Here is a 27,975-nt window from a genome sequence, read left to right as displayed (position 1 = left end):
TAATTATCCTCGAATCAGTGGTATAAGAGCCCGACCAAACCCCAAACAAAACAAAACCAAGACCTCTATTTCCCAGCACCAATGCAGACCAGTCGTAAACAGCCGTTACATGCGCGCCCCACGGTAGTAGCTCGCGTTGTTCGCGTTGGGACCCGTTGAATCCAGCGTGACAGGCTCCTCGTAGACGCCTTCTGCCGCAGGAAGAGGGCCATTGGCGTGGCCCGCGTGGAGATGCTTCTCGCCCTGGGGGACGTGACGACGGGTGCGGACAGACGGCAACAGGTCGATCACAAATGAGAGAACGTAGAAGGTGAAGATGAGGGCGATCACTAGAACGTCAGTCAGCATTTACCTTCCCCATCGCGGGACCTATACGTACCCCATTCCAGGACCGCCGCGGCATTTCTCTTGGACGCACCCTTGCCTCCGAGGACACCAAACGCAATGGCCAGGGCGATTTCCACCACGACAAAAAACGCCTTGATGACAAAACTGGCGAACAGCACTCGGTGATTCGAGCGGTAGAAGATGCCCAGTCGGAGGTATTCGGCGCAGATGAGGATCGCGCTGATCAGGTAACCGACCCTGGACGTTGTTAGTGTCTCGATATCCTCGGCGCGACAGTGGGGGTTCTTACAGAAACATCACCAGGAATCCGTCATGCATGTGCGGATGACGGAGGGTGTCATAGCACGACAGCAGGATCAGCCCCATGGCACCCGCGATCGAGAAGAAGATGGAGGCGATGGCGCACGCCTTGTCGAACCAGCCCTTGTTAGGCACCAGCTGGCCAGCATGACGCAGCCAGCGCTCGGCGATGAAAGACAGATCGAGAAACACCACGGTGATGACGCTGCCGGTGATGAAGAGCGGCTTGAGGCCTTGGGCGCCAATGTCGGAGATGTACCTGGGGGGATCGCATCAGCGGCGCATTCATTGACGGTGGTCGTACGGGATTCTGGGGCGCAGGACGTACGCGATGGTCTGGCCGGTCTCCATACTCGCATAGATCGGCGTTCCTTCAACGGCCCAGGTTCCTAGCATGGCCAGCAGCATTGCTATGCGCCGACAAGATCAAGATTAATACACGGTCCGCACCGGGTGCTCGAGGCCAACGGATCGCATACCTATCCACATGCAGGCCGATATAATCGGGAAGATCCAGAATGATATGATCCACATGGTGCTTTATTTGATCTCGTCCTATGATGCGACGGGTCTCGGTCGATTGATGCGCAATACGATGCACAATAATAATAAGACAGTCGACAAACAACGCGGTAGTGTGGAAATGAGCGGCAACAAGCGACTAGATATAACACGGCTTTATTAGTCCATCAGCTCGAGGGAGCACTCCCGGAGGGATATAGACCCCGAAGGACAAATTCGAGGGCCGGAACGGGCGGATGTGGCTTAGACGGAAACTCACAGGATCACGGCTAGTTGTCGATCCGGAACGGTGCGCAGGACTATCCCAGGCACCCGTCAAGATCGAACACAGTCGCGGAGGAGCAACGAGGGTGGATGGAGAAGCTCGAAGGGAGCAGAGGAAAGAAAAGGAGAGAAGAAGTGGAGGAGGAGCCCGCCGGGTGGAACTGGAGATCCTTAATAAGAAACAGACAAAAGGAGGATTTGATGATGTACATCAATCGTCCGGCGCCAAGACCGCGCAAATCTGCAGCACCGTGCCGCGACGGTTCGATCGCCTTCGATTCTAGAGGAATTGGATCTTCTTTCTTTTCTGCCTGAGCTGACGAAGACGCATCATGCACAGCCATGATGAATACTATGTAGTAGTATAGGCGACAACAAAACAAGAATTGACTCGGCGGATCCGTGGACGGCATGACGATGGCATCATCACTGCCCCGGTCGACGACGTCATCCATCTGCACTATACGGAGTATACTTGTACATGTACAACATGCATTACAAATCATATTCATGCAGCAATAAAATCATAGAAATTTTTGATAACACACACCCTCTATAAACTCCGTACGTTTTAATCGCAAAGCCACAATGGTTCTTTTCCCACCCAAAAGAAACACAAGGCACTTGGAAAGTCAAACCAAGAGGCGACGCCTCCAAAAAGAAAGAGAAAGAGAAGGAAAGAGATCTTCTGCAGGGCACACAGACTAGGGAAATAATTACAATACTCTATCGAGGACGATTGCTGCGTTGACGACTCCCGCGGTGGGTCGACTGGCGGCTGGGCGTCTTGCGGCTGGGTGTCCCCGTAGGCACCCGTCGCTCCACCACATCCACCATCTGGACCTCATCACCGCTGTCGTCGCCCTCGCTTTCTTCCTCCTCGTCTTCCGACGCCGATGGCGTAGGTCGAGATCGCATGGAATGACGGGCGCTGGTCGGGCGGCGCTCCCCGTAAGCCGCCGCTGATGGATAGCCGGTCATATACGGGGCCATGCTCGGGTGACCTGGCGAGCCACGCGGATCCATATGGCTGTGCATCGTATACGGTGGTGGGACCCAATGCGGCTCATCCGGTAGCGGACGTGCAAGAGTGGGACTTTTCACGGACACCGGCGATCGAGCTAAAGGAGAGGAATAAGGTGTCTGCTGGGGGGTTCGAGGCGACGACGTTGCATATGGTGATCGCAGAGAGCCCGATCGGGGAGGCGTCTGGTATCCAGAGGCCCTGGCTCGCGGCATATAGCCATCGTTCACCTCGCCCTTGGTAAAGGGAGGCTTGCGGGGGGTATTCATGCTGCTGCCTCGCGGGGACGCTGCTGGGTGACTGCGCACACCGTTGGTTTGGGATCGCTTGCGCTCCAACGCCTCCAGCTCGCGCTTGGACAAGCGTACGTTCTTTTGTCCCAACCTCTGCGCGCGCCGAATGCGTTCCAGGGCCTTCTCCACCAGCCAATCCTCCTTGTCCTTCATCGCCAACTGAACCGCATAGGCCACGGTGCTATCCGCATCCTCGTACAGGTCATAATCCGTCCCGTCGACCGACTCGGTGTCATCGAAAACCTCACCGTAATCCAACATCCGCCGCGGCCACCCGAAGCGACCCTCCAGATCCATGCGCGTGGCGATGGCACGGCCCTCCCGCATCCAAAACTCGTCCTCACTCTCAATCTCCTCGATTCGCGAGTCACCTTCCTCCATCCATGGAGCCATCCGCCTCCTGGTTTGTCTCCCCAGTCGTGCCCCGGGTGGTCTTCCCCATCGGGGCATACCGTAAGGAGTTCGCGGCCGACCACCTAGACCGCCTCCTCGGAAAAAGCATTCTCGATCGGTTTATCCATAAACGCGGCGTGACCGAAGACGGACACACCAGTCGCTCCAATCAACCAGAGCACGGTAGAGATGGGAGAAGCCCAGATGCCCAGAGGAACCGCGACGATCAGCAGACCGGTGTAGAGCTGGGACGTGTTAAAGCGAGCGACGCCGAGATCCAGATCGCGACCTTCGAGCTTCCCGATACCGTAGAGACCACCGGTCACCAGGATGATGACGAAGAGCAGCACGGGGTTGGTCAGCAGGCTGTAGATGCTCAGCATCACAAACACGACGGCATAGTTGCTGGAGAAGTAAGACAGGTTGTAGTTGACGCGGCTCTGGACCTCGCCAAAGTTGGCTGGCTTGGACAGACGCTTCAGGTCGAGGAACTCGGACACCGGACGGAGGTTGGCGAAACGAGAGCCGAACGATTGGGCGCGGACGCTGTTGAAGCGCTCGCCGAAGCGCGAGGTGATGGCGTCGATCGGGATCTGAATGGGACTCATTCTGGCGATGGTTCAAGGGTCGGTCCGGAGGTAGGGTAGGTAGGGTAGGGCGAATGAAGTGGACTGGGGCAGTTGGATTTGGACGGCGGAGGGATTGGAGAAGATAGTGTCAGAGTTGGAAGAGGGAGAGAATGTGGAACGGCGTGGAGGAAAAAAAGGGGGAAAGACAGATTGAGGCTGAGAGAAAGCGGCTTAGTTGGCCGCAGATTATTATTTTCTTGGTTATTGCCGGTAGAAAAGCACGGACGGACCGTAAACAGAGTCGACCGCCTTGCAAGGCGACGACACTTTGCACGGTAAAGGACTCGACCGTCGATGTTCTTCCTTTGTCCTTTCCAGGTAGGTGAAGAAATGAAGAAATGAAGAAATGAAGAATGAAGAATGAAGAAAATGAAAGGAATTGCAGGACAACTCTCCAATTTTGTCGCCCGGTTTCATGAATGCTAAGAATAGCAATGGATGGGTTTCCTTGGCTGACTGAGAGCGGAAGAGGAGACTGTCCCCTCAAGGATCCATCTCGCCTTTCTTCTTCCGGAGTCCTACTCCATCCCAGTCACTACCTACCTAGGTACCTTACCTACAGAGTATGGTATTAGGTATAGGTACAATAGATGATAGTCTTGGGTATGGATGGACTGTCATCCTCGAGAACAGCGGGCATGGCCTTCTTAAACCCGCTTCCCCTCTGTATCTCGCTTGGATCCGATCAATCAATTATCCTTTCTCGCCTCACCTCTCCTCCCCAGACACTGGCATTATTGGTCCACGTCGGTTCCAGCTGCGGGTGGGTCACATCAAAGCCCAGTAGGAGAGAGGAAATATCTCCATTCATGTACCTAACACCAGCCCTACCCAGGGTATCATCTGGATCCATACCGTATGCGCTGTTCTCACCGCCTGTTGATGCCTGAACTCTGAGGATGACATATCAATTCCTGGGGCATGCATGAGTACGGAGTAGTAGACCCATCCTCGTTGAATCCACGACATACTTGATTTGGTGGAATCTTCTTTATGATGGCTTGTTATGTCCGTGACAGATCGCTTAAAAGTGTTGAGTCTAGGCGAAACAGTATGCAGCTTTGACCTCTACTCCGTATTCCACTGCATCCAGCATAACATGCCTGAAAAAGCGGTTCACTGCTGCTTAGCTCGTGGGATGTGGTCTATATAGATCGATTAGGTTCGAATTGAAATAGGCAAGATAAGGGTAGAAGGACTTCAGGGATACCGTACCCTAATCTAACAAGTTGAACTAGGCACTCTATGCTATCGGCTCGATACAGTGTGTTTTACTAAGTAGAGGTAAAGACACGGTCTCAACGACGCCAGTGCCTTAAATAGCTACTGTACGTGAAATATCTATGAACATAAACAATTACTCGATTCACAAACTATCTGTAGGAATATGCAAGGTAACGATTGACCATATTCTACTACAATAGGAGACAGAGAACAATAAGCAATACTTTACTCAGTCTCAATATCAAAAGTGAAATCAAATGCCTTTCCTGCAAAAGTGCTATCCAACCGCGGATAATGAAGGCCAGTTTAATTGGATTATAGTCTACATGACCGAAGGATTTGATATTTTCCTGATAATCTCAACTCGGAGCAGTTCAGTAGTCTGCCCATCGAACTAGGGAACATATTTGACATCTCCTCGCTTCTTTTTAACCGACCGTATAGTGCCGATTCAAAGTAAATTTTTGAGAGAGGGAATTTAATAAGTTTCTATAGTTTAGGCATTAGCACAAGGAAGCTCATTATCGCCATAGATCTAGTCTCACTTGCTGGGGATCATTCATGACAGTTATCTTCCTCTTCTCTCCCTACACTCCTCATATTGTAACTGAAGAGTACTAAATACCCCAGGCGACATAAGCTGGACTTGGTCCTCGCATACCACCGCTGACCGAGCACGACCTGAGATACCCCCGAGCAAATTTGCGTTCGTCAACCAACTGGTTCCGACGCGGCTATCAGCGGACGATGTCCTTCCGCCTAGAGGATGACACACTGACACAAGGGAGATGTGCTTGTGAACACACGAAATGATGAACTAGACTGCACGATAACAATACGTACTAAATTCTGGGTCATGTCGGAGCTTTCCGGGGCTGGTTGAGTCAGGAAGGTTGCAGGGCGCACTATGAAGATGGCTACCGCGTATGTGTGAGAACATTGGGAACGATGCTCCCCAAACGGTGCGATTTACGAGATCATCATTCTAGAGTTTCAAAATGAATTAATACGTTACGGCTGGACTCTATACAAGTAGACAATAGTCATGCAGCTTGATTATCCCGATGTCCAGGGTGTTGGACGGGGATCTATGCTATACAACCGGACGCAGCTGGGATACCAAAAAAGGTCCAACGCCATACGCCTCACAACCCCCGCAAACCCCGTAGAAGATAACGTATCTAGTGGTCTGGGGCCGAACCAAAGTTTCCTTTGCTGATCAACATACCAGAATGGGTCTCAACAAGTCCAAAGTACTCCGCTCATCATATAGTCTGGACACTCGAGCGGGAAATATCGGATTGTCATACTGCCCATGTCTCTACGAGTATACTGAAACCCAGGCTATAAATACTTGTTTTCCCCAGATCTGTTCACATATTCGACCACGCAGCTAGTTTCTTTGATCTCCTCATTCTGTATATCTAAAGAGTGGACCGCTCTCACCATGAACCATCACGTCGGCATCAGGCAAGCGCGTCTTGTTATCCCCAGTATTAAAACTCGTTTGCTTTACGCCCTTCCTCGATATTCATTGCCTTCAACTAGCCCATCTGGAATAAGATACCATGCACAAGTGACAGCCCAAAAGTCTGCGTGGACTCACCCAGTGTGAGTCATGCCGTCCTTTCCTAACATATACTCCATAATAACCTCCGGATATAAGGTACACACAAGAACAGATTCTCTCTGTCCAAATCGCGCACCGAAATGCAAAGACCATTTCCGACAAGCTCGCCCTTGGCACAGTCCGTTTCCTTCGTTGGGGAATGGACTTTGTCACAGGGTATCGGCCAAACACAAGCGCAAACCCACACGCCAATACCATGACAGAGAAAAAATGGATCACACGGTTCATCTTTTTGGAGAGTGTGGCCGGCGTGCCCGGCATGGTGGCTGGTATGCTCCGACATCTGAAAAGCATCAGAAGAATGAAGAGGGACTATGGCTGGTAGGTTTCGATCTGGTTACAACAACAAAGCGAAAGGTAGAGGACGAAAACTGAGAGATGATAGGATCGAAACCCTCCTCGAAGAAGCCTACAACGAACGAATGCACCTCCTCACCTTCCTCAACCTCGCCGAGCCGAGTCGCTTCATGCGCCTGATGGTGTTAGCATCCCAAATGGTCTTCTTCAGCGCCTTCTTCACGGCATACCTTGTCTCCCCACGGATCTGCCACCGTTTCGTGGGCTACCTCGAAGAAGAAGCCGTCATAACCTATACCAAGGCCATCAAGGATTTAGAGAACGGGCTTTTGCTCGACTGGGAAAATCTACAGGCACCCCCTATAGCCATCAAGTATTGGAACATGCCGGAGGGGAAGCGCTGTATGCGATCTCTCCTGCTCCATGTGCGTGCCGATGAGGCGAAACATCGCGATGTGAACCATACACTTGGCAGCTTGGATCAGAACCGTAGCCGGAATCCATTTTCGGTGAACTTGAGGGAACAGGTGGAGAGCGCGAGTGAGGCCATCGGCGACGGCGTCCGGAGTGGCTTGAACGTCGATATTGTGCGGAAGGAAAGGGTGCGGGTTTAGAAAGAAATTGTCAGTTTATACAGTCTTTTGTCTGTGAATGCCCTACATAAATTTGAATCTGCTATTAACCTATATGGGCACATATTAATGTTCATCGTCCCCGAATTTTACAGGAGATGTATATAGCTCTTTTAGAATGGTGATATATATTTAGAAGGAACCATAGAACACCGTCAAAAGATAGAACCAGACTGTGGTTCTACCCACAGTTTCAATCGACTACGATAAGAACTTGATCAATTCTTCAAGACCAAATCTAGATAGACAGCGATTACAGTAAAAATTGATATTGTAAGTAATATTAATTTCTCTGCTTCGCGCCACTGATATCCTCTAGCCATCTCTCTGAGCCGTACTAATCGGAGCAGCGAACACCCAGTCGGTACTTTTCGCGTCCACTTAAGGCGGCGCTGCTTACTTACCACAACCAGAAAAGAGACATCGTAGCTGTAAACCACACAGTCCTCTAACCAACTTTCCTCCTCTCCCTCACCCTCACTCCTTTTTCCATTCTCTCCTTTTTTATTTCTCTCAGGCCTCAGCGGCCTTGACCGCATTTCTTCAAGATGAAGTCCACCGTACTCCGTCTTGTTTGCTTCGCTGTCCTGTTGGTTCTCGCCGCAGCGTGGACCAAGGAAGGTCCGTCCATTAATTCCCCTACTGCAATTGCATTCAGTAGTCGGGCTAATCTCCTCTCTTGCGTTCAGACTATGAAATCTTCCGACTGAACGACGAAGTCACCGCCGCGGAGGGCGCCAACGTGACCTTCTACGGTATGTACACCTGTCGTCAAGTCCCGCACCCCCTAGACCTAACATTAACCCCCTCCCTACAGATTTCCTCGGTGTCAAGCCCAGCGCCAACCAAGACGAACTCAACAAGGCCTACCGCAAGAGATCTCGTCAGCTGCACCCGGACAAGGTCAAGCGCAGCTTCATCGCCAACCGCTCCACGGACAAGACCCGGGCCAAATCCTCCAAGACCGGCGTCCACGTCAACAAGGGCCCCTCGCAGCGCGAAATCGCCGCCGCCGTCAAGGAAGCCCACGAACGTTCCGCCCGCCTCAACACCGTCGCCAACATTCTCCGCGGGCCCGGCCGCGAGCGCTACGACCATTTCCTCAAGAACGGCTTCCCCAAGTGGAAGGGCACCGGATACTACTACTCGCGGTTCCGGCCGGGCCTGGGCTCCGTGCTGGTTGGGCTGTTCCTCGTCTTCGGCGGCGGCGCGCACTACGCGGCCTTGGTGCTGGGCTGGAAGCGTCAGCGCGAGTTTGTGGATCGGTACATCCGACAGGCGAGACGCGCCGCCTGGGGCGATGAATTGGGTGTGAGGGGCATTCCGGGGGTCGACGCGACGGGAGGTGTGCCTGCGCCCACGCCCGATGCCGGCGACGCCGGCGCCGCGGCCATGCCGATGAACCGTCGCCAGAAGCGCATGATGGAACGCGAGAACCGCAAGGAGAAGAAGGCGCCGAGAGCGTCGTCCCGGGGTTCGGGCACCGCCACTCCCACGACGGAGTCGGTCGAGCCCACCGGGGAGAGGAAGCGCGTGGTCGCGGAGAACGGAAAGGTCCTGATCGTGGACTCGGTCGGGAATGTCTTCCTTGAGGAGGAGTCCGAGGACGGCGAGCGCCAGGAGTTCCTCCTCGATGTGGAGGAGATCCCGCGCCCTACTATGCGTGATACGATGGTGTTCCGCCTTCCTGGCTGGGTGTTCCGCAAGACCGTTGGACGGGTGTTTGGGTCCTCTGATGCCGTCGAGGAGGAGGATTCGCCCGAAGCGGCGGAGTCTGCGGGCGATGAGCCGACGACGTCCAGCTCGGCCATGGCGTCGAATGGCAAATCCTCGCGCCGGAGGGGAAGGCGGTCTCAGAAATCCTGAGGGATGGGCTGTCTGCGTCTCCGAATGGTACGGTCGTTCCATTCCTTTCATTGTAGACATTACTTTACTACGGTCGGTGCGTGGTGAACCAAAATGCATGGCTATATTGTCTGGACTAGCGCATAATGCATTGGTCCATTGGATTGTTAGAATCAACCCAGCTACCGGGTACAGGAGTCGTAGAATGAACGTAGGCATAACAATGGACCATCCGAAAATCAACTGCAGCTAGCCCCCCAAAAGCAACAAACCCCCAAAACAAAATCGGAATATCGCATGTACATCATATCATCGTGGTCGTTTCGATTGTGGTACTAGGCACCTCATCATGCTCTATACGGAATGTCCAAATCACCACCCTAGGAGCATCAGGCGGCATGCGTTCACATGAACATTTTCGCGATATTCATCAGCCCGTTGATGTTATCTGCCATGCCCGGTTCGCCGCCGCGGTGCGAACCACCCCCGAGGCCCAAGCTCTTGGGCAGATGGATACCGATCATGGCGAAGAGCTTCTGCAGCACACCACTGGTCAGAAGCGGCACGACCACCAAGAGCAGCACCTTGAACGGATGGCGGCGGGCGTAGCTGTAGATATCGCGCAGCAGCCGTTTGATGTAGCGGACGATGCGATGGATGAAGCCCGAGCGCGGGCGCGCCCGTCGCGACGATGACGACGAGAACACCGACGGGCTGGAGCGGCCCGCGCGACTGCTCCCGCCCATGCTGAAGATGGACGGCGCCGACGAGCGAGAATGGTAGGTTGAGTATCCGCGGCGCGCGGGCGACGACCGCCGGCGGACGTAGTAGCCGGAAGACGAGGAGCGTCCGTCAAACCAGCCCATTTTGAATGGATGTTGGAATTGATGCGGCGACGGCTGGGGAGGAGCGAGCAATTGGGAGGATGGCGATGTTCTGTTTGTCTGTCGCAAGCTGAAACGTCGTCAGATGGTGTCCTCTTCCGTTGTGGGCGTCCGTCGCATTCGGTTCTGCAGCTCAAGCAATCAGGACGTGGTTGCGGAGTCGCCTTCTGCAGACGCACACAATTGCAGTTCTAGACTCTGTGCTGCATGTACGGTCCCCACTGTTGATGGGTGCCAGGTGGTGCCGGATATACTCCGTAGTACGGAGTAGGTACTTAGGTATGTGCACGTACAGACAGCAGGTGGAGCTATCAGGTCAACACTGACAGCAGGGAATGTGCGGAGGAGAATGGTTGAAGAGAACACTCAGCCAGCTGAGAGGATTGGAGGAAGAGTCCTGCATGGTCTCGGACTGCTGCACATCACAGTGGAAAATGGGTGGCTGGTGCTGGAGTTGCTCATTGGTGCTGTTCCTCAGGGGTCTTCCCGTGCCGAGGTTTGAGGCCTCAGGCCGCAAAAATACTCTCATGCCTGAGGCAGCAAAGGAGCGACGTCATCAGGCGGCATCTGGATTTGGACTCAACCCACGTATCCTCAGCATGTGCCACTGTACAGAGTATGTAACTCGACGCTCTCCCTGTACATACCCATCTCGATACATAGTCTCTACAATATGTCAAGTAAGTTCACAATCGAATTTTACTGCGCCCGTGCTGACGCATGTTCTAGGTCTCCCAAACTACTGTACGCAGTCTACATCCTCGTCGCTGTCGCAATTCTAACTGATTCCCAGATAAAATCCTGGGTGTGAGCCGGGATGCAACATCCCAGGAAATTCGCAATGCATACAAAAGGTGCCCGCCCAGGAGCCAACCGCTCCCATCACAAAACTAACGATAACGACTACAGAGAATCACTAAAGTCACATCCGGATCGGGTATCCGTCGACTCGCCGGAGCGGCCAGCTCGCACTCGCAAGTTCCAGGAAATCAGCGATGCTTACTATACGCTCTCGGATAAAACCCGTCGCGACGAGTACGACGCAAAGCTCCGGGCGCAAGAGGCATCGGAAGAGCCGCAGGGTATGCCAGGCGGGTTCCCGTGGTCGAGCTTCGGATTCGGCACGGAAGATCGCGAACGACGGGCGTCAGAACAGTTTGGGTCAGTGTTCGAGGAGATGCTGCGCGAGGAAGGTCTCGCCAGTGACGAACCCGATGAGAACGGTCGTCCTCGCGCCCGACCTACATCGCGGTTTTGGTCCATCGTGGGCGGGGTGAGTGGTGGCGCGCTGGGGTTCATCGTAGGCAATGCTCCCGGCGCCATCGCAGGAGCCGTCGCTGGGAACCGACTCGGGGCTATTCGAGACGTGAGGGGCAAGAGTGTCTATGAGGTTTTCCTGGAGCTCCCCCACAGCGATCGCGCGCAGCTGCTCAGCGAGCTGGCTGCCAAAGTATTCCAGTCGACTATGGGGCGGTAACCTATCCCTAAGGACCATTTCTTTGAACATGATGGTTCGGGGCGGTTAATGCGACTATCCACATCCTTCCAGCTATTTAATTCATATCTAGAAACAAGACTGAGATCACATTCCTCCGACTCCCTAAGGTTATCGATAAGAGACCCCACGTTGATCTGACCGCCTTTTGCCCCCCTCCAAAACGGGTAAGCTGTGTCTGGACCCGCCCCTCTTTTCTCACCGCATGCGGTCAGGACACGTTCTGCTCGGTAGTATACAAAAACTCCTGTTCCTGTCCCTGTCGATCTCGGTCTTTCTGGAGTGGTTTTGTCTAGATATTCCTTGCTTCTTCGTGGTTCCTATCGCCAATTGAGTCTTTCCCCATCACCCCGCCTATCCAACACCATGGCCGCTGAAGCAGCAAGCGTGTACCCAGCTCTTGAGGATCGTCCCATCAAGGAGACCATCTGTCTCTTTGATGTCGACGGTACTCTGACTCCGGCACGAAGAGTGAGTCAATATCGATATGATCCCCTGACAATCGCCCCTGGATGTCGTTTTCGTGACGCTGACATGGTTGAATGATGCAGACTGTGTCTCCCGAGATGCTCCAACTTCTTTCGCAACTTCGTCACAAGTGCGCCATTGGATTCGTGAGTCTCTCTTGCAGGCGGTACCAAAAACGGAGCAGCAATCTCACTGGTGAGACGACAGGTTGGCGGCTCCGATCTTGCGAAGCAACAGGAACAACTCGGCACCGCCTCCACGAAAGTTACCTCCCTCTTCGATTTTTGCTTCGCCGAGAACGGGTTGACCGCGATTCGTCTGGGCAAGAACCTTGCTAGCAACAGCTTCATACAATGGATCGGAGAGGACAAGTACCAGAAGCTGGTCAACTTCATTCTCAAGTACCTTGCGAACGTGGAGCTCCCCAAGAAACGCGGCACTTTCATTGAATTCCGCAATGGGATGATCAACGTCAGCCCGGTCGGCAGAAATGCCAGCGTCGAGGAGCGAAACGAATTCGAAGCGTATGTGTTGGCTTTGGCTGTCTCTGGGCCTCTGGCTGACAACCCGCAGGTATGACAAGCAGCATAACATCCGGAGGGACTTTGTGGAAACCCTCAAGAAGGAATTCCCCGACTATGGCCTCACGTAAGTTATGAATTGTCTTCGCGGCCGCACCGTTTCTTGAGACTGGTCTGACGGGTTCATCGTTCTAGTTACTCCATCGGTGGTCAGATCTCTTTCGACGTTTTCCCCACTGGCTGGGACAAAACCTATTGTTTGCAGCATGTCGAGGCCGAGAAGAACATCACCGGTGTCGAGTACAAGACGATCCACTTCTTCGGTGACAAGTCCTTCCCCGGAGGCAACGACTACGAAATCTACAGTGACCCCCGGACCGTCGGCCATGCCGTCAATGGACCCGAAGACACGATGAAGCAACTGAAGGAGCTGTTCAATCTCTAGAGGAGACTTGGAGGTTTTTAGCGTTTGACACTCGTTCTAAAAAGCGACCTTGAATTTGGTATGACGCCATCTACGGATATACGAACGCACACTGCATGTGGACCAGACTTCTAGAGAATCGATGTGTGTTCTGGATATATCATTTCATACATTCTATACTTTTGGCTATGTCTATACTAAGTGTATCCGTTTATAGAGCAAGCTGAGTCCATTTCATAAAGCTGCTATGATCATTGCCTACATCGCCTTGCGGCCGCAAGTCAAGGTAAAAGAATGGTTTGTAAATGGGGGGTGTCAAATCCATACAGCAGGTTTGTACATGCTGGACAGCTTCAAGTTATGTGTGCACTCATTATGCCTTATTAGCTCTCATCCATGTCCGGAGTATACCAACAGAAGTTATGGAATCCTCCTGGCACTTGCTTTTAACTAAACGGGATTTTCCACAGCTTGAACGAGCACAAAGAAATCAACTACACTTGCCGAGACACTGCATATTGTCTTTGATCAACGTATGACACTTACCGTGAACGTCTTTGTTCAGTCGTAGCACAAGAGCATTGTCTAGCTCTTTGTTCATTGCTGGATATGATTCACCTTGGCTATATAAACCCCAATCATCCTAGGGACTTGTAGTGTGCAGAACCCACTGTTCTTGTGGCTTCATCAGTGTGTCACCACATCGTCGAAACTCACTATCTAAGACTCAGTAGTGTCTAGTCAGTGTCCCCATTGATACCATCATCCTGCATATCGCCTTCTGTGACAGCAATCCAACATGTCTTCCAACAAAACCAACGATGAACCACCCAGTCCTCCTCAATCCTCCTCCTTCGCCAAAGTCCCTCCTGAGATCTTGCTGGAGATCTGTAAGCACATGGATCCACCGTCGCTTGCGAGATTTTCGCAAACATGCAAGTATATGGACTTTCAACTTTGTGTCGAACGAAAGAAAGCTGCAAAGCAGTACGCTCTACCTACCCCGGAGGAGTACGAGCGTGCGCGTCACCGCTGGGACGAGGCTTGCCGACCTGTGGAGCACATGGCAAAGGCCGTGCGAGATGGTAGGTACTTTGCAGTCCTAGGTTTTCTAGAGGCTGGAGTTGACCCCAAATCATATACCTTAGGGTTTCGCTCTCTGCTTGGCCTGGCAATCTACAAGAAGCAAGTTGATATCGTCCATCTTTTACTGAGGTATGGCGCCGATCCCGAACTGCCTCAGTTCGATCCTCCTCGCAGCAGCATCTCTCACTTGTACTCCGCTGCAGTGGCTTGTATGTCAGCCAAGATGGAATACGACGAAGAGAGCTTGCCCAAGCTAACCAGGATAGTAGATCTGTTGCTGCGGTTCGGCGCAAAGATCAACCTGATGCGCGAATTCTCCGCCATGATCGGCGGCCGCCTCCCTACGAGCATGCTCGATCTGGCGATTCTCAACGGCTCAGACCTTCCTGGCCTCACTGCCAACCACAGCACGGTGCTCCATATCGCAATCGACAACCGCTACGACGACTACTCGTATTTCCTCCTGCGCAAGTTCCCCGAACTCGTGGAGGAGACTGACAACACCGGCTCGACTGCCCTGACCCACGCGCTTCTGCACAGCAACAAGCCACTCGCGCTGGAACTCATCCGTCACAACGCACCTGTGGGACATGTCGACGCGTGGGGCGTTAGCGATATGTGGCTGGCGGTCAACAAGGGGTATTACTCCGTCGTCCAAGAGATGTTGGCCAGATGGGATGGCCCTTCCGGTTCCCTTGGAATGAATCCTCTTCAGAGCGCTATCACGATAAAACAGTTTGAGATCGCCGCGCTGCTGGTTGAACACCCGTCTTTCCAGACCCGCGAGCACATCCGCTTGGCGGTTGCTTGTTTGTCTGCGTGCCCTGAGGAGCAAGCTCAGATGTTGGCCCAAGCGTTGAGAATTAGGTTCCCTGGATTCTGCCTCTGGACACGACCTGTTATCTGATAATGCTTTTCAGGGAACGATCACACATCTGAGTCCTCGAAGCTCGGTTTAGACATCAGGTATGTCTCCCCTCCCAGAATGTTAACTAGCTTTTTTGTCCTGTGGTGATTGCTTTTGTGTTTCTGTATCTTCATCTTTATGAGAAGGTCTTTCCAAATTGAAAAATCTAGACTCTTCTATCCCCAGAATCAGATCGTAGTCCTGTAGTTGTTCTCGAAGTAGACTTCTAGTAGTTCCCCGATCCAGCGGGTCTCCCAAACCGGATGGTCGAATCACATGTCAAGTTTCCCGGGTTAGTCATCCCTTCTCCGGCGCCCTCGATCCTTCCATAGAAATCGATACTGCGACGACTTCACATCACCGCATCACCATCGCTACCCTACGGTTTACTATCATTCATGGGCCTCAACTTGGGATCGCATTAATCATGGCCCCTCAAAAATCCGTCACAGAGGTCCCCCGGTCGATCCTCCCGCGCCTGACCTGGAACGGAGCCTCAACCCGCACTACCGTTCCTCCTCAGAGCGCCGCTCTCTCCGCCAGTCGTCACCAGAAACAGCAATCCGTCCACGGCCGCTCGTTCTCCCGGGAGCTACACACGCTGAAATACTCTTCTCGCACGTCTGCCGTCGTTTCCGCCACCTCTCGCGAATACAGTCTCCCGCCGTCGATCGCCAGGCGCATTCCGGCGTCAGCCCGCAGTGTCCCGAGTCGTCCCACTGTCGAGTCTCCAAGCAACCCCATCCGGCATAATGGTGTTTACGTGGCGACGTTCAAGCCGGCGCAACGCGCGTTCCATGCCTCTGCTTCCCGCCAGCGGGATCATCATTTTGATACACTGAAGTTCGTGCAGCGGTTGAAGGACGAGGGGTTCAGTGAGGAGCAGGCTGTTGCGATGATGCGGGTGCTTAATGATGTTATTCAAGAGTCGATTCAGAATCTCACCCGGACTATGGTCCTCAGAGAAGGTTAGTTACTTCCGTTCTGTATTGGTTGTGTTGTGGGGTATGACGGGGATACCCCTCGTTGCTGAAGGTTCTAACTCTTGTCTCTGCGCAGACACGGAGAGATCAACGTACACGCAAAAAGTCGACTTTGCGAAACTCCGCTCCGAGTTACTGAATGCAGACTCTACGGAAGCGCAGCTGACCCGCTCTTCCCACGAGAAAATCGCTGCGGATCTGGCCAAGCTTAACTCCCGTCTGCGAGATGAGATTGGACGTACGCAAGCTTCCGTCCGTTTGGATTTGAACCTCGAGAAAGGCCGCATCCGCGAAGAGGCGAACGGTCAGGAGATGCGGATTAAGGAAACGGAAACCAGAATCGAACAAGAGGTAGCTGGGTTGAGAGAACGTGTCGAGGCTGTCAAATTCTCCACTCTCCAATGGCTGATGTACAACCCCTTTCTCCCGGTCTATTTGCGAAAATGCTAACATGGTCTTCTAGGGGTGTCTGCACCGGTACTGCTGCTCTTATTCTTGGTGCGTGGCGTCTGCTCATGTGAGCTGATGTCTCGCGGCTTGTTACTGTTTACAGCTAGGTCATATTTCAGCGTGGTTTGTACAATATTCCCAAAATGGCTTCTTAGTTGGTCTGACGGACCAGCTCAGAGGCTATTCCTCTCCTTCCTTGTCTTTCCTTTGTCTGGGCGTTATATTTTCTTCTACAGGCATGGAGAAGAGTTTGACCGGGGTGATGCATATTTCTAATGGAGTTACACATACTGTGATGGTTAGCAGGCTAAGGGGGAGGGTTTCATTTATCAATACTAAGCCGAAATACCTGAGGCAGTGGCCTGGTCCCTAAGACAACCCGTACCCAGTAAGAGCGTTCATCCAGCACGCCCGGTAGCCACTACTGAGACTGAGTATTTCCTCGTAATCACTAGCTGTACAATATTGCCTTTCGAGTCATACAATATCCCAGGCATCCATCTGCACCTGTTTCCAGGATGTCAACAAGTCGGAGGTTAACATTTGAGTCCTTGGCGAGAACGTATACTTTTGGTTCGTATAAGCCATGTAGCGTATCCTCGTCTTTTCCACATGAAGACAAGCTTATATCCAGACTAATATAATCGTCCGATCTCCCGACAAATCAGGATTTCATAACCCCCATAATGGAGGCTCGGTTGTTGCCGTAGCTGGATCATTGTAAGCAATAGATTTAGGTTAGATGGAACGCATCTGAGTGGTGTTGTGAACAACAGGAACAGGGGTGTGGCTCCTATAGTAGCATCCTTCGGTAGTATTCCTACCGCACAACGGAGCTGGAAGAAAGGAAGTCTTCGTATATGCATCAGTTGCGATGCATCATAAGCAGCCACCTGAGGTAAACTGGGCGGTTAGCTTTCTCTTATTCATAAAAATTGAATTGCTTGCTGTCCTCATGCCTCGATACGGGCTTCAGTCTCCTTGGGTTACATTACCTAGAGACACCCATGCAGGGGTATGATAGGCCACTCCCATACATGCCTCATGTTCTATACAGAGATTAACTGAGACATTGGAGCTTCATGCGGGGAAAGAATCTATGTTCTGGCCTTCCAGCTTGCCGTTTGTAGCCGTTATAACTCATATCAACATGCTCGTGTACGCTGTCCGAGAAGTATATAAAGCTTCATCTTCCCCAGGATATCCCACTAGAAAAACATCGCCAGTCTCTTTCCTCATCAAGTCTCCAATCTTGTCTCAATCTTCAATATGAAGGTAATTCTCGCCCGACCCCATGGCTAAAAGTCAACTGTTGACCATCATACACAGTACACTGCCATTCTTGCTCTCCTTGCCTTGGTCCCAGCAGCGCTGGCTGAGCCAGTGGAGCCAGGCCCGGCTCTAGAGTCATTGGAGGCCCGCGCTGCTGCTGCGGCCCCAATGGACGGATCCTTCGAGAGCCTGGTATGCAACTCCCCTCCCCCGGATTCGATTCGGAGATGCTGTTGTCTGACGCATGATTTAGTTCGAGAAGAGAGCCTGCAAAGCTACCAAGTGTATCTGCAACAAACGCCAGGGACAGTTCTGTGGCAACACCAAGATCAACAAATACTGTCTCGATGACCATGTCTATGAATGCAACCAGGACACGGGAAAGGCGTGCGACTATGGATATAGGACGTCGTGTGACAAGTGTGGAAAGTTGAGCTGCTGAGGCATGGCAGGCACATGGTGAAACTGTGGTCCTTGGATTCTGTCATGTCCTTCGCGGTGTGCTGATTTTACTTTTGCTATCTGCTGCATTGTCTGTGTTACGTTCTCTGTCACGTTCTAGTAGTAATTCACTCATTCGAGCACGTGCAATGTTACTCAAGGTGCTAGCGATATTTGCCTATTGCACGTACTATAAGCGTTGCTGCTTTCTGTGTCTCCAAGGCTTTGTGTCTGGTCCCATACATGGCATTATATGCATAAATGAGGCACAGACGTGCTGTTACTTGCTCCCGATGGTGGTTATGGGACAGAACCTGGTCACGATATCCAAATGTATCTGGGGGCTATTGGCCGCAAAAATGAACCTTTCCTCCTTTCATCCCTTTCTCTATAGATAATGTCCTATAGATAGCCCACACCGATAGCTTGCGCTCATGTTTCTGGGCATGTCGGAGTGCTCAGAACTTCAGCAGCTGAGTCCACTGGTGACGGTATTGTTTGGATCTACTTGGGGATATGTCGCAGTACAATCGAACTCGGTAAAACATCAATGAAGTTCATCCTCCTGAATATTACTTGTTCATAAGCATGTTCCACAAGGATAGTCATGGATGTTCATGGAACGTCCAAACCGGGAGCGGACATCCCACTCAACCCCACCTCCCCACGACTTGAAATTCGCGCGAAATGGGCGCCTAACATGGCCCAACATCATAACCACTCTTCTCTTGCTTCCTCTTATAACTCAAGCAAACCCCACAGCTAGACTCCCCTACATATACGTCAAAGAGCTACTCATATTTGTGCCGAAATCAAGTATCACCCGTCGGATTTCAGGTAATGTCACCCAGTACCGAATCCTCTTGCGTGGAACAGATCTGACAGGTGCTCCATCGTCATAGACCGTAAATCAGTGCTGCTATGACTACGCAAGACAACTTGGTGTGATGCTCCTAGGAGAGAGTCGCTTCCACGGTACTGATCTGTTACAGTAGGCGTCGCAATGGCAAACTCTTTCTGCGGACGATGACCGTTTGAAAGATCTCAACGACTATGTAGCTCTGGATTTGGTCGACCCGGAGAGTGTCGACCGACAACTCCTTTGCCGGAATTGCCAAGAGGTGGTCTTCTTCGATGGGGCCCACGAAGTTTGGAGCACTAAGGAACGTAATGGTGTGATGAAGCTCCCCAAGGACATCTCCGTGACCATATATAAAGGCTATTACTGTGTCAGCTAAATAAAATATGCACCATCTCCCCGACCCCTACGAAATCTTGCTCGCACACGATCTGTCATATTCGGATCGATTACACGCTGAGGAGCATGACCGACAGCCGTCGTCGCAATCTGTGTCGAAAACACTCTCTGGATATTCGACCACCTTGCCACTGGGGATTCGAAACGCGCCAGCCTCTGTGGCCGTTGTAAAGGGGTAGGGAGCGGATGAAAGACCTAAAAGAACAGTCAAATAGGCAAGAACCTTTACAGTACTACCGTTCACACCATATTCATCTGCTCACCGTGTTCGGCGGGGCCGGTCTAGAGGGGATCGTTATGAATGATATATGCCGTGTTATAGATCTCATAAAATGGCTTTCCCTCAGATTGTGCAGATAATCGCTTCAGTCGCTTGAAAATCTCCGGGCGATCCAGACACGAAACCTGTGCCTTTACCATGTACTCCCGGATGTTCGACGCTTTGAAACAGGGAATCACGGGATTGAGTCGTCTCTCTTCGAACCTGATAGAACAGAAAGCTAATTCGTCCAAGCTCAGTTTACGAACCTCCGAATCGAAATTAGTGTCATGGGCGTTGTCGTTGATAGAACGTATGAAGGCAAAACACTTCCAATGGAGTGGAAGAGTTGAGCCCCTCATGGTCGACTCTAAGAAGCTGGGTTTAGAAAAAGCTGGGTTCAGGAGAGTTGGGTATATGAAAGTTGGATGACATTGTCAGGCGAGGCCCAATCATCGCGATCTGGGCCGCCGCTACTGCAACACTTATCACATTGCCACATTGCCTGGTGCACGGTGATTCCATATACAGAGAGGTTTGTAGAAAGATGCAGTACGGAGGCGCAGACCTCTATAGCACAACTATATCGACATATCATGCAGCTGCTGAATGCTGAATATAAAAGCTCAACAATGTCTCAAGGACCAGACAGACACATGCTTTAGCAGCCATCTCATCTCTTTTTCCAACGTCACTTTTGTACTGTGACCATGTGCCGATATACTACTGCTCCTGTGCTCTACCGCCAGTGTCCCGCTGGCCACAGGTGGGAGAAACGGTATATCAGAAAATGTAAAGATGCCAAAGCAACGGGCGTGATCCGTTCCGATCCCGTGTTTGACCCAGACTCGGAGTGTTTGGCATGAGTTCGCGACGTGGTCCCTGCCCTCAATGTCGAGACTCGGGTGTCTCTATGGATACCGTTGTTCGAGATGTAAGGGACTGGTTAAGGGGATGTTGTGAGAGGGGAACCAGGCTAAACTATATCAAGTACTTAAGTTCTGGGGTCCCAGAATACAAAGCTAGCCGTTACATCCATGTCAGGAGTCTTAAGACACGTTCATTTCACCTCCGACTTACAGACCTTCATTCATCGTACCTGTATAATCATGTCACCAGCGTCTCTACCTAGCTTTGATTCAGAACAAAAGACCTACGAGTTTATTGCAGCAGGGACCGTTAGCATGATCTACGCGCTGAGTGACGACTGTGTTCTTAAGCGGCGCCCCAGATCAAACGACAGATTCGCCTTGTCCGCCCACAATATCGAGAAATCGGCGTATAAGAGACTGGGCAGTCACCCCCGAATCGCGCGCTGTCATGCAATTACCAGCGACGGCCTTGTGCTGGAAAGGGGGGATTGCCTACGTGAAATACTCAGAAGCCCACACAAACGGGTTGACTTGCATACTCGGCTCCAATGGGCATTGGAAACCGCAGAGGGGCTTCGCTACATACATGAACAGAATATCATCCATGCCGATGTTGGATGCCATAACCTTCTTATCGACCGATCAGGTCATATCAAGTTCATTGACTTTGCTGGCTCTGGGCCTTGACGGAAATGAGGCCTTAGTGTGCTACGAATGGTGCAGTTATCGACCGGGCTCTACACCCGATATCAAGACGGATATCTTTGCATTTGGCTCGACCTTGTTCGAGATCGAGTCGGGCAACAGTCCTTTCCATGAATTACAGGGAGTCTTGGAACCGTGTGAACTACTGCGGAGGGCGGAGCAGCTTTTCGCCGCAAAAAGATTCCCGGACGTGGAGATGTTGCAGCTCAAGCATGTAATTACACGTTGTTGGAACGGCGATTATACCTCGATGGCGGATGTGGTAGATGATACAGCCGCCTGTTGCCAAAAGGCCGCGCCCCGTATGGCATCACCGTACACCTGCTTCCATCACAAGGAGGTATAACAGCAAATAAAGAAAAATTGCCTTCTTGATTCAGGTGAAAGGCGTACTGCCCCTGGGCCAAGCTACTAGTGCCAACATTCCTTTGAACATTGAACGTTGAGTGGTGATTGCGGTAGGTACAGCCACCGTCTCGGCACCGACCACAGCCCCCAGATCCGCATGTCTCTGCCATTATTCTACATCCATCCTACCCACCTCTCCTGCACAAGGACGCTTTTACTTGTCCACTCGCAGATGATCTGCAAATTTCGGAGTTGCGCCCTGTGTTGTCGGCCCCATGCACTCGTATTCTGCGTCTTGGCTGATGTTATGGTCTGAAGATCTGTCTATTGGCTCACCATGTTCAAAACATAAATAGTGTGCGTGGTCTACCTCTTCTTGACTGGTGTCTTGCTAGAATTGCTAGACGCATCTTCCCTGAAGCAACTAATCCACGATGGATCCCTCTGCTTATATCGTACGAGACACACATCGTGCCGTGGTGTCCCTGCGCATAGTCGCAGGCATCAGTTCCCTCGCAGCACTTGTCGCTTTTGGATGGTCACAAAACAATTTTGACAACGGCGAGGTGCTCGTTGAAGACCTAGGTGCACCAGTCATTAGTCCTGTTGTTGGTATTGTATGTGATACCTTGACTCTCCGGAAATATCTACATCAGACCCAGCATTCTAATGTGTAAACAGCTTGAATACACCCTGATCTGGTCATTACTAGCCGTGTCGATTCGACTATCCTCGCAATCTCCCATCCACCCGGCCATTTACGTCACATTCGACTGCATCGCCTGGGCTGGCCTCCTCGCGATAACCATTCTCTATCTTGCGTTGATGAGCCCTTACTATTCTGGTGATGGATACAGCTGCCCGACTTACACGACGGACTGCATCGGCAAAACGGTAGCCAACGTGGAGCACTTCGGCACGGCGATGGCGCTTCTTGCAGTGTGAGTGTTGCGTTGCTCGGTTCCGCGAGCGAGCGAGCGTATCGTCTTTGGTACCTGTACTGATACAATGCCATAGGATCATCCACTTTGGGCTGTTTGTCTGGGCGTGCCGGATTGCTGATAAATTCCGAAAGAGTGTCTCGAAGAGCGGCCATGGTCATGCAAAAGGCAGCAACGCGGCGTAAGGGTCTAATGATTACAAACAGGCAGATGGGATTCTCCTGTTCCATGCATACGCCCTCGAGAGTGGAATGTGGGTTGTCAACAATTAATGTTTAATTCTAATGTTTAATGATGCGACTACGATGATAGATGATTCTCAACGGCATACTATTGATTGTGCTCAATATAGTGGATACCAACAAGACATATCTGTATAATGGGCAGATCAGTAACTTATACCTTATAAAGCTAATGATGTTAGTTTCTCTGGATATAAATACCAATGATTTCTATAAATGATCGTACAATATCAAGAATGCTAGAATACCTCATGTTGTGATATGTATCCGCGAAACTGTATACTCAGGACAGTAATTCACAGTGCTACCTTGATGTAACCAACTGGTTCCAACCTAGCATAGACGCCCGTGTGTTGAATTAAGCATCAGATCTCGGATTGTACCTCCATACTTCCCAGGGAATCAATCGGATGGATGAACTATCTTGGTCATCATGAGATTGGAAACATGGTTATCGGATTATCGGAATACCGGATCATCGGAGTGTGTGGAGTCTATCTCCACGTGATCACGTAGATAAGATAACTGTCTCCGAGGCGAGTCTCGCCATCTGATGGTCAACTTCGCCGCATTGCGACAAGACGAGAGTCCAAGAAGGTGTGTCCGGGATGGCCCCTGTTATCGCGGAAATCTTCTATACAGGTAATTGCGATCGTACTTCCAATCCCCTCAAGATTCCGCAACTAATACCCGGCGATGCAGGCGCTGTTCCTGATGCTTTGGCCACCGCATTCGCGCGCGAAACGCCCGAGTCAGATGGCCCTCCGACGAAACGCAGAAAGCTAGCCTCAGCGCCACAAAGCCTCGCAGAGTTGAACGGAGTGTCGGAGAAGAAAGAGCCTTTGGGGTATATACCATTGGCGAGGTTTCATTTATATTTGGTATGGCAAAATGTCTTAAGTCTATGTCGGGAGCATCGCTGACCTGCTCAACTGTGAACAGAAATTCGCACACCCGAGCCCTTCCTTCGACGAGTCTAGCAATTCGGTTGAGACACTGCCCGATCTGCCCATACTGATTCGCGATGCAAGAAACCATCCCACCTTCAGACCTGCGTCGCAAGCCGGGGCGTCAGATACCAGCACCAAGGTTGCGCTCGTGACTCCGAATAATGACAAGACACTTCTCGAAGTGGAATGCACGGATTCCAAGATTATAGAATTCGGCGAGAACCTGAAGCTTGCGGCCGGCTTAGCGTGTGCCGATCGAATTCTGCGGACCATCCCACCAGTGTGTTATCAGTCGAAGCTTCGCCACTTGGACGATGGAAAGAGCTTCTGCCTGGAGACAGTCATTCTGTGGAAAGACTCACTGGACATCCTCGATTATAAGAAGTTGCATGTCGGTCCATTGAAGGTGTTCTCGAAGTATATATTGCAGGAACCCGAGTTTGTGAATAGGAACCAGAAACGCCGAACGCCGGGGAAAAGCGCAGGGTGGCATCCCCGCGACTTTTACGAAAACGTCCATGTTCCCGAAGATACGCCCAGCTCTTCAGCAGAGGTGAAGTGCGATATGATCCAATGCGAATTATTCCCATTCCAACGCAGAGCCGTTCGTTGGCTCCTGCAGCGGGAGGGCATGGAGCTCGAGCCAAGCGGGGAGGTCGTCCCCGTCAAGCATGAATCTATCGACTCACTACCTATGTCCTTTCAGCGATTTGAAGATGCAGATGGCCGTGTTTGCTTCGCCAGTCAGTTGTTCATGGTAGTCACCAGTGACGTGTCGAACTGGTATGATGCAGGGAACCATCTAAAGGGTGGAGTGCTTGCTGAGGAGATGGGTCTCGGGAAGACGGTGGAACTGATAAGCCTGATGTGTCTGAATCGCCGGTTGTTGACACCCGAAGAGACCTTCGCCAGGAATTCTGATGGTCTGCGACCTTCTGGCGCGACGCTGATCATCACGCCGCCGGCGATTTTGGAGCAATGGGAGCAAGAAATCAAACTTCACGCACCCGGACTCAGTGTGCTTCATTACACTGGTATACATCGCCATCAGGAACTTTCTGACCAAGAAATGGTCGAGTTGCTTGCTGACCACGACGTCGTCCTCACCACGTATAACGTCCTTGCGCGCGAGGTCCATTACTCTGGCGACGCCCCGAAAAAGAATCTACGGCACGAGAAGAAATATGAAGCCAGGAAGACACCTTTGGTGAAGATATCATGGTGGCGTGTCTGTCTGGATGAAGCCCAGATGATCGAGAGTGGCGTCAGCAATGCAGCCAAAGTTGCCCGTTTGATTCCGCGTCGAAACGCCTGGGCAGTTACCGGAACGCCACTTCGCAAAGACATAACGGATCTTCTTGGGCTTCTGATATTTCTTCATTATCACCCATTCTGTGGGTTTATCTGGCATACGCTGTGTGTTGACTTCACCTCGGTTTTGGCTAGAATTGTCAACAGCATCGCTCTCCGGCACAGCAAGGATCGTGTCCGCGATGAGATCCAATTGCCAGCTCAGAAGAGGCTTGTCATCACTATACCTTTCACCGCAGTTGAAGAGCAGCATTATAATCAGCAATTCGAACAAATGTGTGAGGATTGCGGCTTCGATCTATTCGGAGCTCCTACGCGCGACGACTGGAATCCCGACGACCCCTCGGTGGTTGAGAAGATGCGGAGCTGGCTGGTGCGGCTACGCTTGACCTGCCTTCATCCAACCGGAAACTACAGGCGTGGCTTTGGGGCGGGCGGGCCGTTGAGATCGGTTGCTGAAGTCCTCGAGCAAATGATCGATCAAAATGACGCCCTGATATACGGCGAGGAACGGACACTTCTTCTATCCCGACTGCGAAGAGGACAATTGCTGGAGAACGCTATGCATCGGCAACAAGCTCTCGACCTGTGGATGGCATCCTTGAAGCGAGCCGCCGCCATTGTCAAGGAGTGTCGTGAGCGGCTGGAGTCTGAGCGCAAGAAGATTAAAACGACCACGGACACGCCTGAAAAAGATGCCGGTTCTGCTGATACAAGCGATATCGAGGGAGAAGATGCAGACAAGAATCCCAGAGTAGGTGCCATGCGCCAGAGGCTGCGGTCGGCCCTCGAAGTCGAGCATATATGTGTCTTCTTTACCGGAAACGCATATTATCAGATTAAAACTGACCCAAAACTCACGGAACCCGAATCTGAGCGATTTGCAGCCTTGGAGAAACTCGAAGTAGAGGCATACGAGAAAGCGAAGTTAATTCGTAAAGAATTGCTTACTGACATCTCTCGGAAGGCGGGTCGACTCATGAAGGTGATCAAGGAGAAGAACAAGCATAAACAATTTGTGAAAATCATCAAAATGAAACCCCAGCTCTACAACAAGGGTCTGGAGTCCCGTAGGGTTCTCGATGAGTTTGAAGAATTCTGCGAGACGATGAACAAACACGCCGAACAGTATGATGAGTGGCGACAAATCATGATCAAGCTGCTTTCACAGTCTCTCATCGACCAAGAAGATGAGTCGGAGCTTGAAGGCGATGAATACGAGCAGTCGACAAAGCAGCAGGATGAAATGTACGTCTATATGGAAGCATTGCGTGCAATGTTTGCAGATCGCCACGACGCCCTGACAGGACAGAGGAACATCCTTATCGCACACGAAGTGAAGACGGGTATAATCCAAGCCAAGAAAGGAGAAGGACCTTCCCCCAAACTCTTCCTGGAGGTTATGGACATCCGGAGCCGGCTCAAACCTGATGCTGGCCGCTCGCTCCGCGCCATCATCACCGAACTACGCAGTCTCGCGACATCCCTTGAATGGCAGGCAAATGAAGGAAGTGCCCGTGCCCGTGCCGAGCTTGAGATCGTCACTCTCGTCATCCAGAATGCTGCCCACATAGCATCAGAGCAGGGAAAGATCGCTTCAAACCTGGAAAGGGAAGTAGAAATGTTCCGAGATACGATGAACAATCGTCTCGCCTACTATCGCCAGCTGCAGCAGATTTCTGACACAGTCGCCCCTTACGATGAAGAAAGTGTCGGGAAGCCCCTTGACCAGGTGCTCTTCGATTCGAAGCTCAGGCAGGAGGAGGCGTTGGACGAGAAAATTTCAGCGTTAAAGGCTAAACGCCGTTATCTTATCCATCTGCGGGATGAGTCCGGTTCGGAGGACGTTTCACGAACATGCGTTATATGCCAGTCAATCTTTGAGATCGGTAGGACTGTCGCCTCCGCAGCCAGAAGGGTTATGCTAACAGTAGACAGGTGTGTTGACGGTTTGTGGCCATAAATACTGCAAGGATTGTCTGCGCATGTGGTGGAACCAGCATCGGAATTGCCCAACCTGCAAAAAGCGACTGAAAGGAAACGACTTCCACCAGATCACGTATAAACCGCAGGAATTTGTCGTGCAAGTGGAGAAGACGCCTACTAAGATCGAGACCGAACGATCGTCAAAGAATCTGATATACGCCGACATCAGTTCCGGGACCATGGCAGAGATCAAAAACATTGATCTGGACAGCTCCTTTGGTACAAAGATCGATATGCTGGCGCGTCACATTTTGTGGCTGCGTGAACACGACCCCGGGGCAAAGTCCGTCGTCTTCTCCCAATATAAAAGCTTCTTGACCTACCTACGGGTGGCGTTTTCCAAGTTCAAAATTGGTTTCAGCAGTGTCGACAGCAATGATGGCATCCACAACTTCAAGAGTGACCCATCGGTAAGTAGTCACTTCCTGAGTGTACGGGAAGTTTTAGTTCTGATGCCTATAGGTCGAATGCTTTCTCCTCCACGCCAAAGCCCAATCATCGGGGCTGAATCTGGTCAACGCGACACATGTGTTCCTCTGCGAACCGCTGATCAACACAGCAATCGAGCTCCAAGCTATTGCTCGTGTGCATCGTATTGGTCAGCATCGGCCAACCACGGTGTGGATGTACCTGGTTCAGATACCGTCGAGGAGTCTATATACGAGCTGTCCGTCTCTCGCCGGCTCGCCCACATTGTTCAGAACGAGAACGAGACGGAAAGACGGTCGGCTGACGCATTCGAAGTTGATGGTCGCACAGTCAAAAATATTA

At 51.7% G+C, this 27,975-nt stretch overlaps 13 protein-coding genes across 13 annotated transcripts in view; 10 read left to right on the top strand and 3 right to left on the bottom strand.

The window, feature by feature from the left end:
• Positions 1–105: 105 nt before the first annotated feature.
• ATEG_07442 (Frag1/DRAM/Sfk1 family protein) lies at positions 106–1,056 on the bottom strand (the record flags this gene model as incomplete). Its single annotated transcript, XM_001216063.1, has 4 exons — positions 106–329; positions 380–585; positions 638–907; positions 977–1,056. 4 exons carry the CDS (start codon positions 1,054–1,056, stop codon positions 106–108), a joined length of 780 nt encoding a protein of 259 aa, XP_001216063.1.
• A 1,104-nt stretch (positions 1,057–2,160) lies between these two features.
• Positions 2,161–3,752, bottom strand: ATEG_07441 (prenylated Rab acceptor 1; the record flags this gene model as incomplete). The annotated part of the gene is made up of 2 exons (XM_001216062.1): positions 2,161–3,184; positions 3,298–3,752. The coding sequence occupies 2 exons, from the start codon at positions 3,750–3,752 to the stop codon at positions 2,161–2,163; spliced, it is 1,479 nt and encodes a 492-aa protein (XP_001216062.1).
• A 2,692-nt stretch (positions 3,753–6,444) lies between these two features.
• On the top strand, positions 6,445–7,538 carry ATEG_07440 (alternative oxidase; the record flags this gene model as incomplete). Its single annotated transcript, XM_001216061.1, has 3 exons — positions 6,445–6,608; positions 6,664–6,948; positions 7,013–7,538. The coding sequence occupies 3 exons, from the start codon at positions 6,445–6,447 to the stop codon at positions 7,536–7,538; spliced, it is 975 nt and encodes a 324-aa protein (XP_001216061.1).
• Positions 7,539–8,104: 566 nt separating this feature from the next.
• Positions 8,105–9,422, top strand: ATEG_07439 (putative endoplasmic reticulum DnaJ domain protein Erj5; the record flags this gene model as incomplete). Its single annotated transcript, XM_001216060.1, has 3 exons — positions 8,105–8,177; positions 8,246–8,311; positions 8,374–9,422. 3 exons carry the CDS (start codon positions 8,105–8,107, stop codon positions 9,420–9,422), a joined length of 1,188 nt encoding a protein of 395 aa, XP_001216060.1.
• A 1,297-nt stretch (positions 9,423–10,719) lies between these two features.
• ATEG_07438 (putative DnaJ chaperone (Caj1)) lies at positions 10,720–11,762 on the top strand (the record flags this gene model as incomplete). Its single annotated transcript, XM_001216059.1, has 3 exons — positions 10,720–10,901; positions 11,015–11,092; positions 11,195–11,762. 3 exons carry the CDS (start codon positions 10,720–10,722, stop codon positions 11,760–11,762), a joined length of 828 nt encoding a protein of 275 aa, XP_001216059.1.
• A 563-nt stretch (positions 11,763–12,325) lies between these two features.
• On the top strand, positions 12,326–13,214 carry sec53 (phosphomannomutase SEC53; the record flags this gene model as incomplete). Its single annotated transcript, XM_001216058.1, has 4 exons — positions 12,326–12,394; positions 12,456–12,772; positions 12,822–12,896; positions 12,965–13,214. 4 exons carry the CDS (start codon positions 12,326–12,328, stop codon positions 13,212–13,214), a joined length of 711 nt encoding a protein of 236 aa, XP_001216058.1.
• A 778-nt stretch (positions 13,215–13,992) lies between these two features.
• ATEG_07436 (uncharacterized protein) lies at positions 13,993–15,186 on the top strand (the record flags this gene model as incomplete). The annotated part of the gene is made up of 3 exons (XM_001216057.1): positions 13,993–14,278; positions 14,342–14,488; positions 14,549–15,186. The coding sequence occupies 3 exons, from the start codon at positions 13,993–13,995 to the stop codon at positions 15,184–15,186; spliced, it is 1,071 nt and encodes a 356-aa protein (XP_001216057.1).
• Positions 15,187–16,138: 952 nt separating this feature from the next.
• On the top strand, positions 16,139–16,690 carry ATEG_07435 (CCDC90 family protein; the record flags this gene model as incomplete). Its single annotated transcript, XM_001216056.1, has 3 exons — positions 16,139–16,154; positions 16,246–16,579; positions 16,633–16,690. 3 exons carry the CDS (start codon positions 16,139–16,141, stop codon positions 16,688–16,690), a joined length of 408 nt encoding a protein of 135 aa, XP_001216056.1.
• Positions 16,691–17,769: 1,079 nt separating this feature from the next.
• ATEG_07434 (uncharacterized protein) lies at positions 17,770–18,333 on the top strand (the record flags this gene model as incomplete). The annotated part of the gene is made up of 3 exons (XM_001216055.1): positions 17,770–17,793; positions 17,949–18,083; positions 18,145–18,333. The coding sequence occupies 3 exons, from the start codon at positions 17,770–17,772 to the stop codon at positions 18,331–18,333; spliced, it is 348 nt and encodes a 115-aa protein (XP_001216055.1).
• Positions 18,334–19,872: 1,539 nt separating this feature from the next.
• ATEG_07433 (uncharacterized protein) lies at positions 19,873–20,211 on the bottom strand (the record flags this gene model as incomplete). The annotated part of the gene is made up of 1 exon (XM_001216054.1): positions 19,873–20,211. One exon carries the CDS (start codon positions 20,209–20,211, stop codon positions 19,873–19,875), a length of 339 nt encoding a protein of 112 aa, XP_001216054.1.
• Positions 20,212–20,958: 747 nt separating this feature from the next.
• Positions 20,959–21,772, top strand: ATEG_07432 (uncharacterized protein; the record flags this gene model as incomplete). The annotated part of the gene is made up of 2 exons (XM_001216053.1): positions 20,959–21,145; positions 21,204–21,772. 2 exons carry the CDS (start codon positions 20,959–20,961, stop codon positions 21,770–21,772), a joined length of 756 nt encoding a protein of 251 aa, XP_001216053.1.
• Positions 21,773–22,208: 436 nt separating this feature from the next.
• ATEG_07431 (uncharacterized protein) lies at positions 22,209–22,900 on the top strand (the record flags this gene model as incomplete). Its single annotated transcript, XM_001216052.1, has 3 exons — positions 22,209–22,391; positions 22,456–22,715; positions 22,792–22,900. The coding sequence occupies 3 exons, from the start codon at positions 22,209–22,211 to the stop codon at positions 22,898–22,900; spliced, it is 552 nt and encodes a 183-aa protein (XP_001216052.1).
• A 665-nt stretch (positions 22,901–23,565) lies between these two features.
• The window catches only part of ATEG_07430 (putative SNF2 family helicase/ATPase), a gene marked incomplete at both ends in the record, with an annotated part of 4,636 nt that continues 226 nt past the window's right edge, over positions 23,566–27,975 (top strand). The window contains 5 exons of the mRNA XM_001216051.1: positions 23,566–23,599; positions 23,660–23,838; positions 23,900–27,107; positions 27,157–27,614; positions 27,667–27,830. Coding sequence (XP_001216051.1) covers positions 23,566–23,599; positions 23,660–23,838; positions 23,900–27,107; positions 27,157–27,614; positions 27,667–27,830 — 4,043 coding nt within the window. The remainder of the gene's footprint in view (positions 23,600–23,659; positions 23,839–23,899; positions 27,108–27,156; positions 27,615–27,666; positions 27,831–27,975) is intronic.

The sequence above is a fragment of the Aspergillus terreus genome, genomic scaffold (assembly GCF_000149615.1).
Source record: "Aspergillus terreus NIH2624 scaffold_11 genomic scaffold, whole genome shotgun sequence".
NCBI classification, from domain to species: Eukaryota; Fungi; Ascomycota; class Eurotiomycetes; order Eurotiales; family Aspergillaceae; genus Aspergillus; species Aspergillus terreus.
Note: the sequence above shows the minus strand (reverse complement) of the source record. Positions and strands in the feature narration are given on the sequence as shown.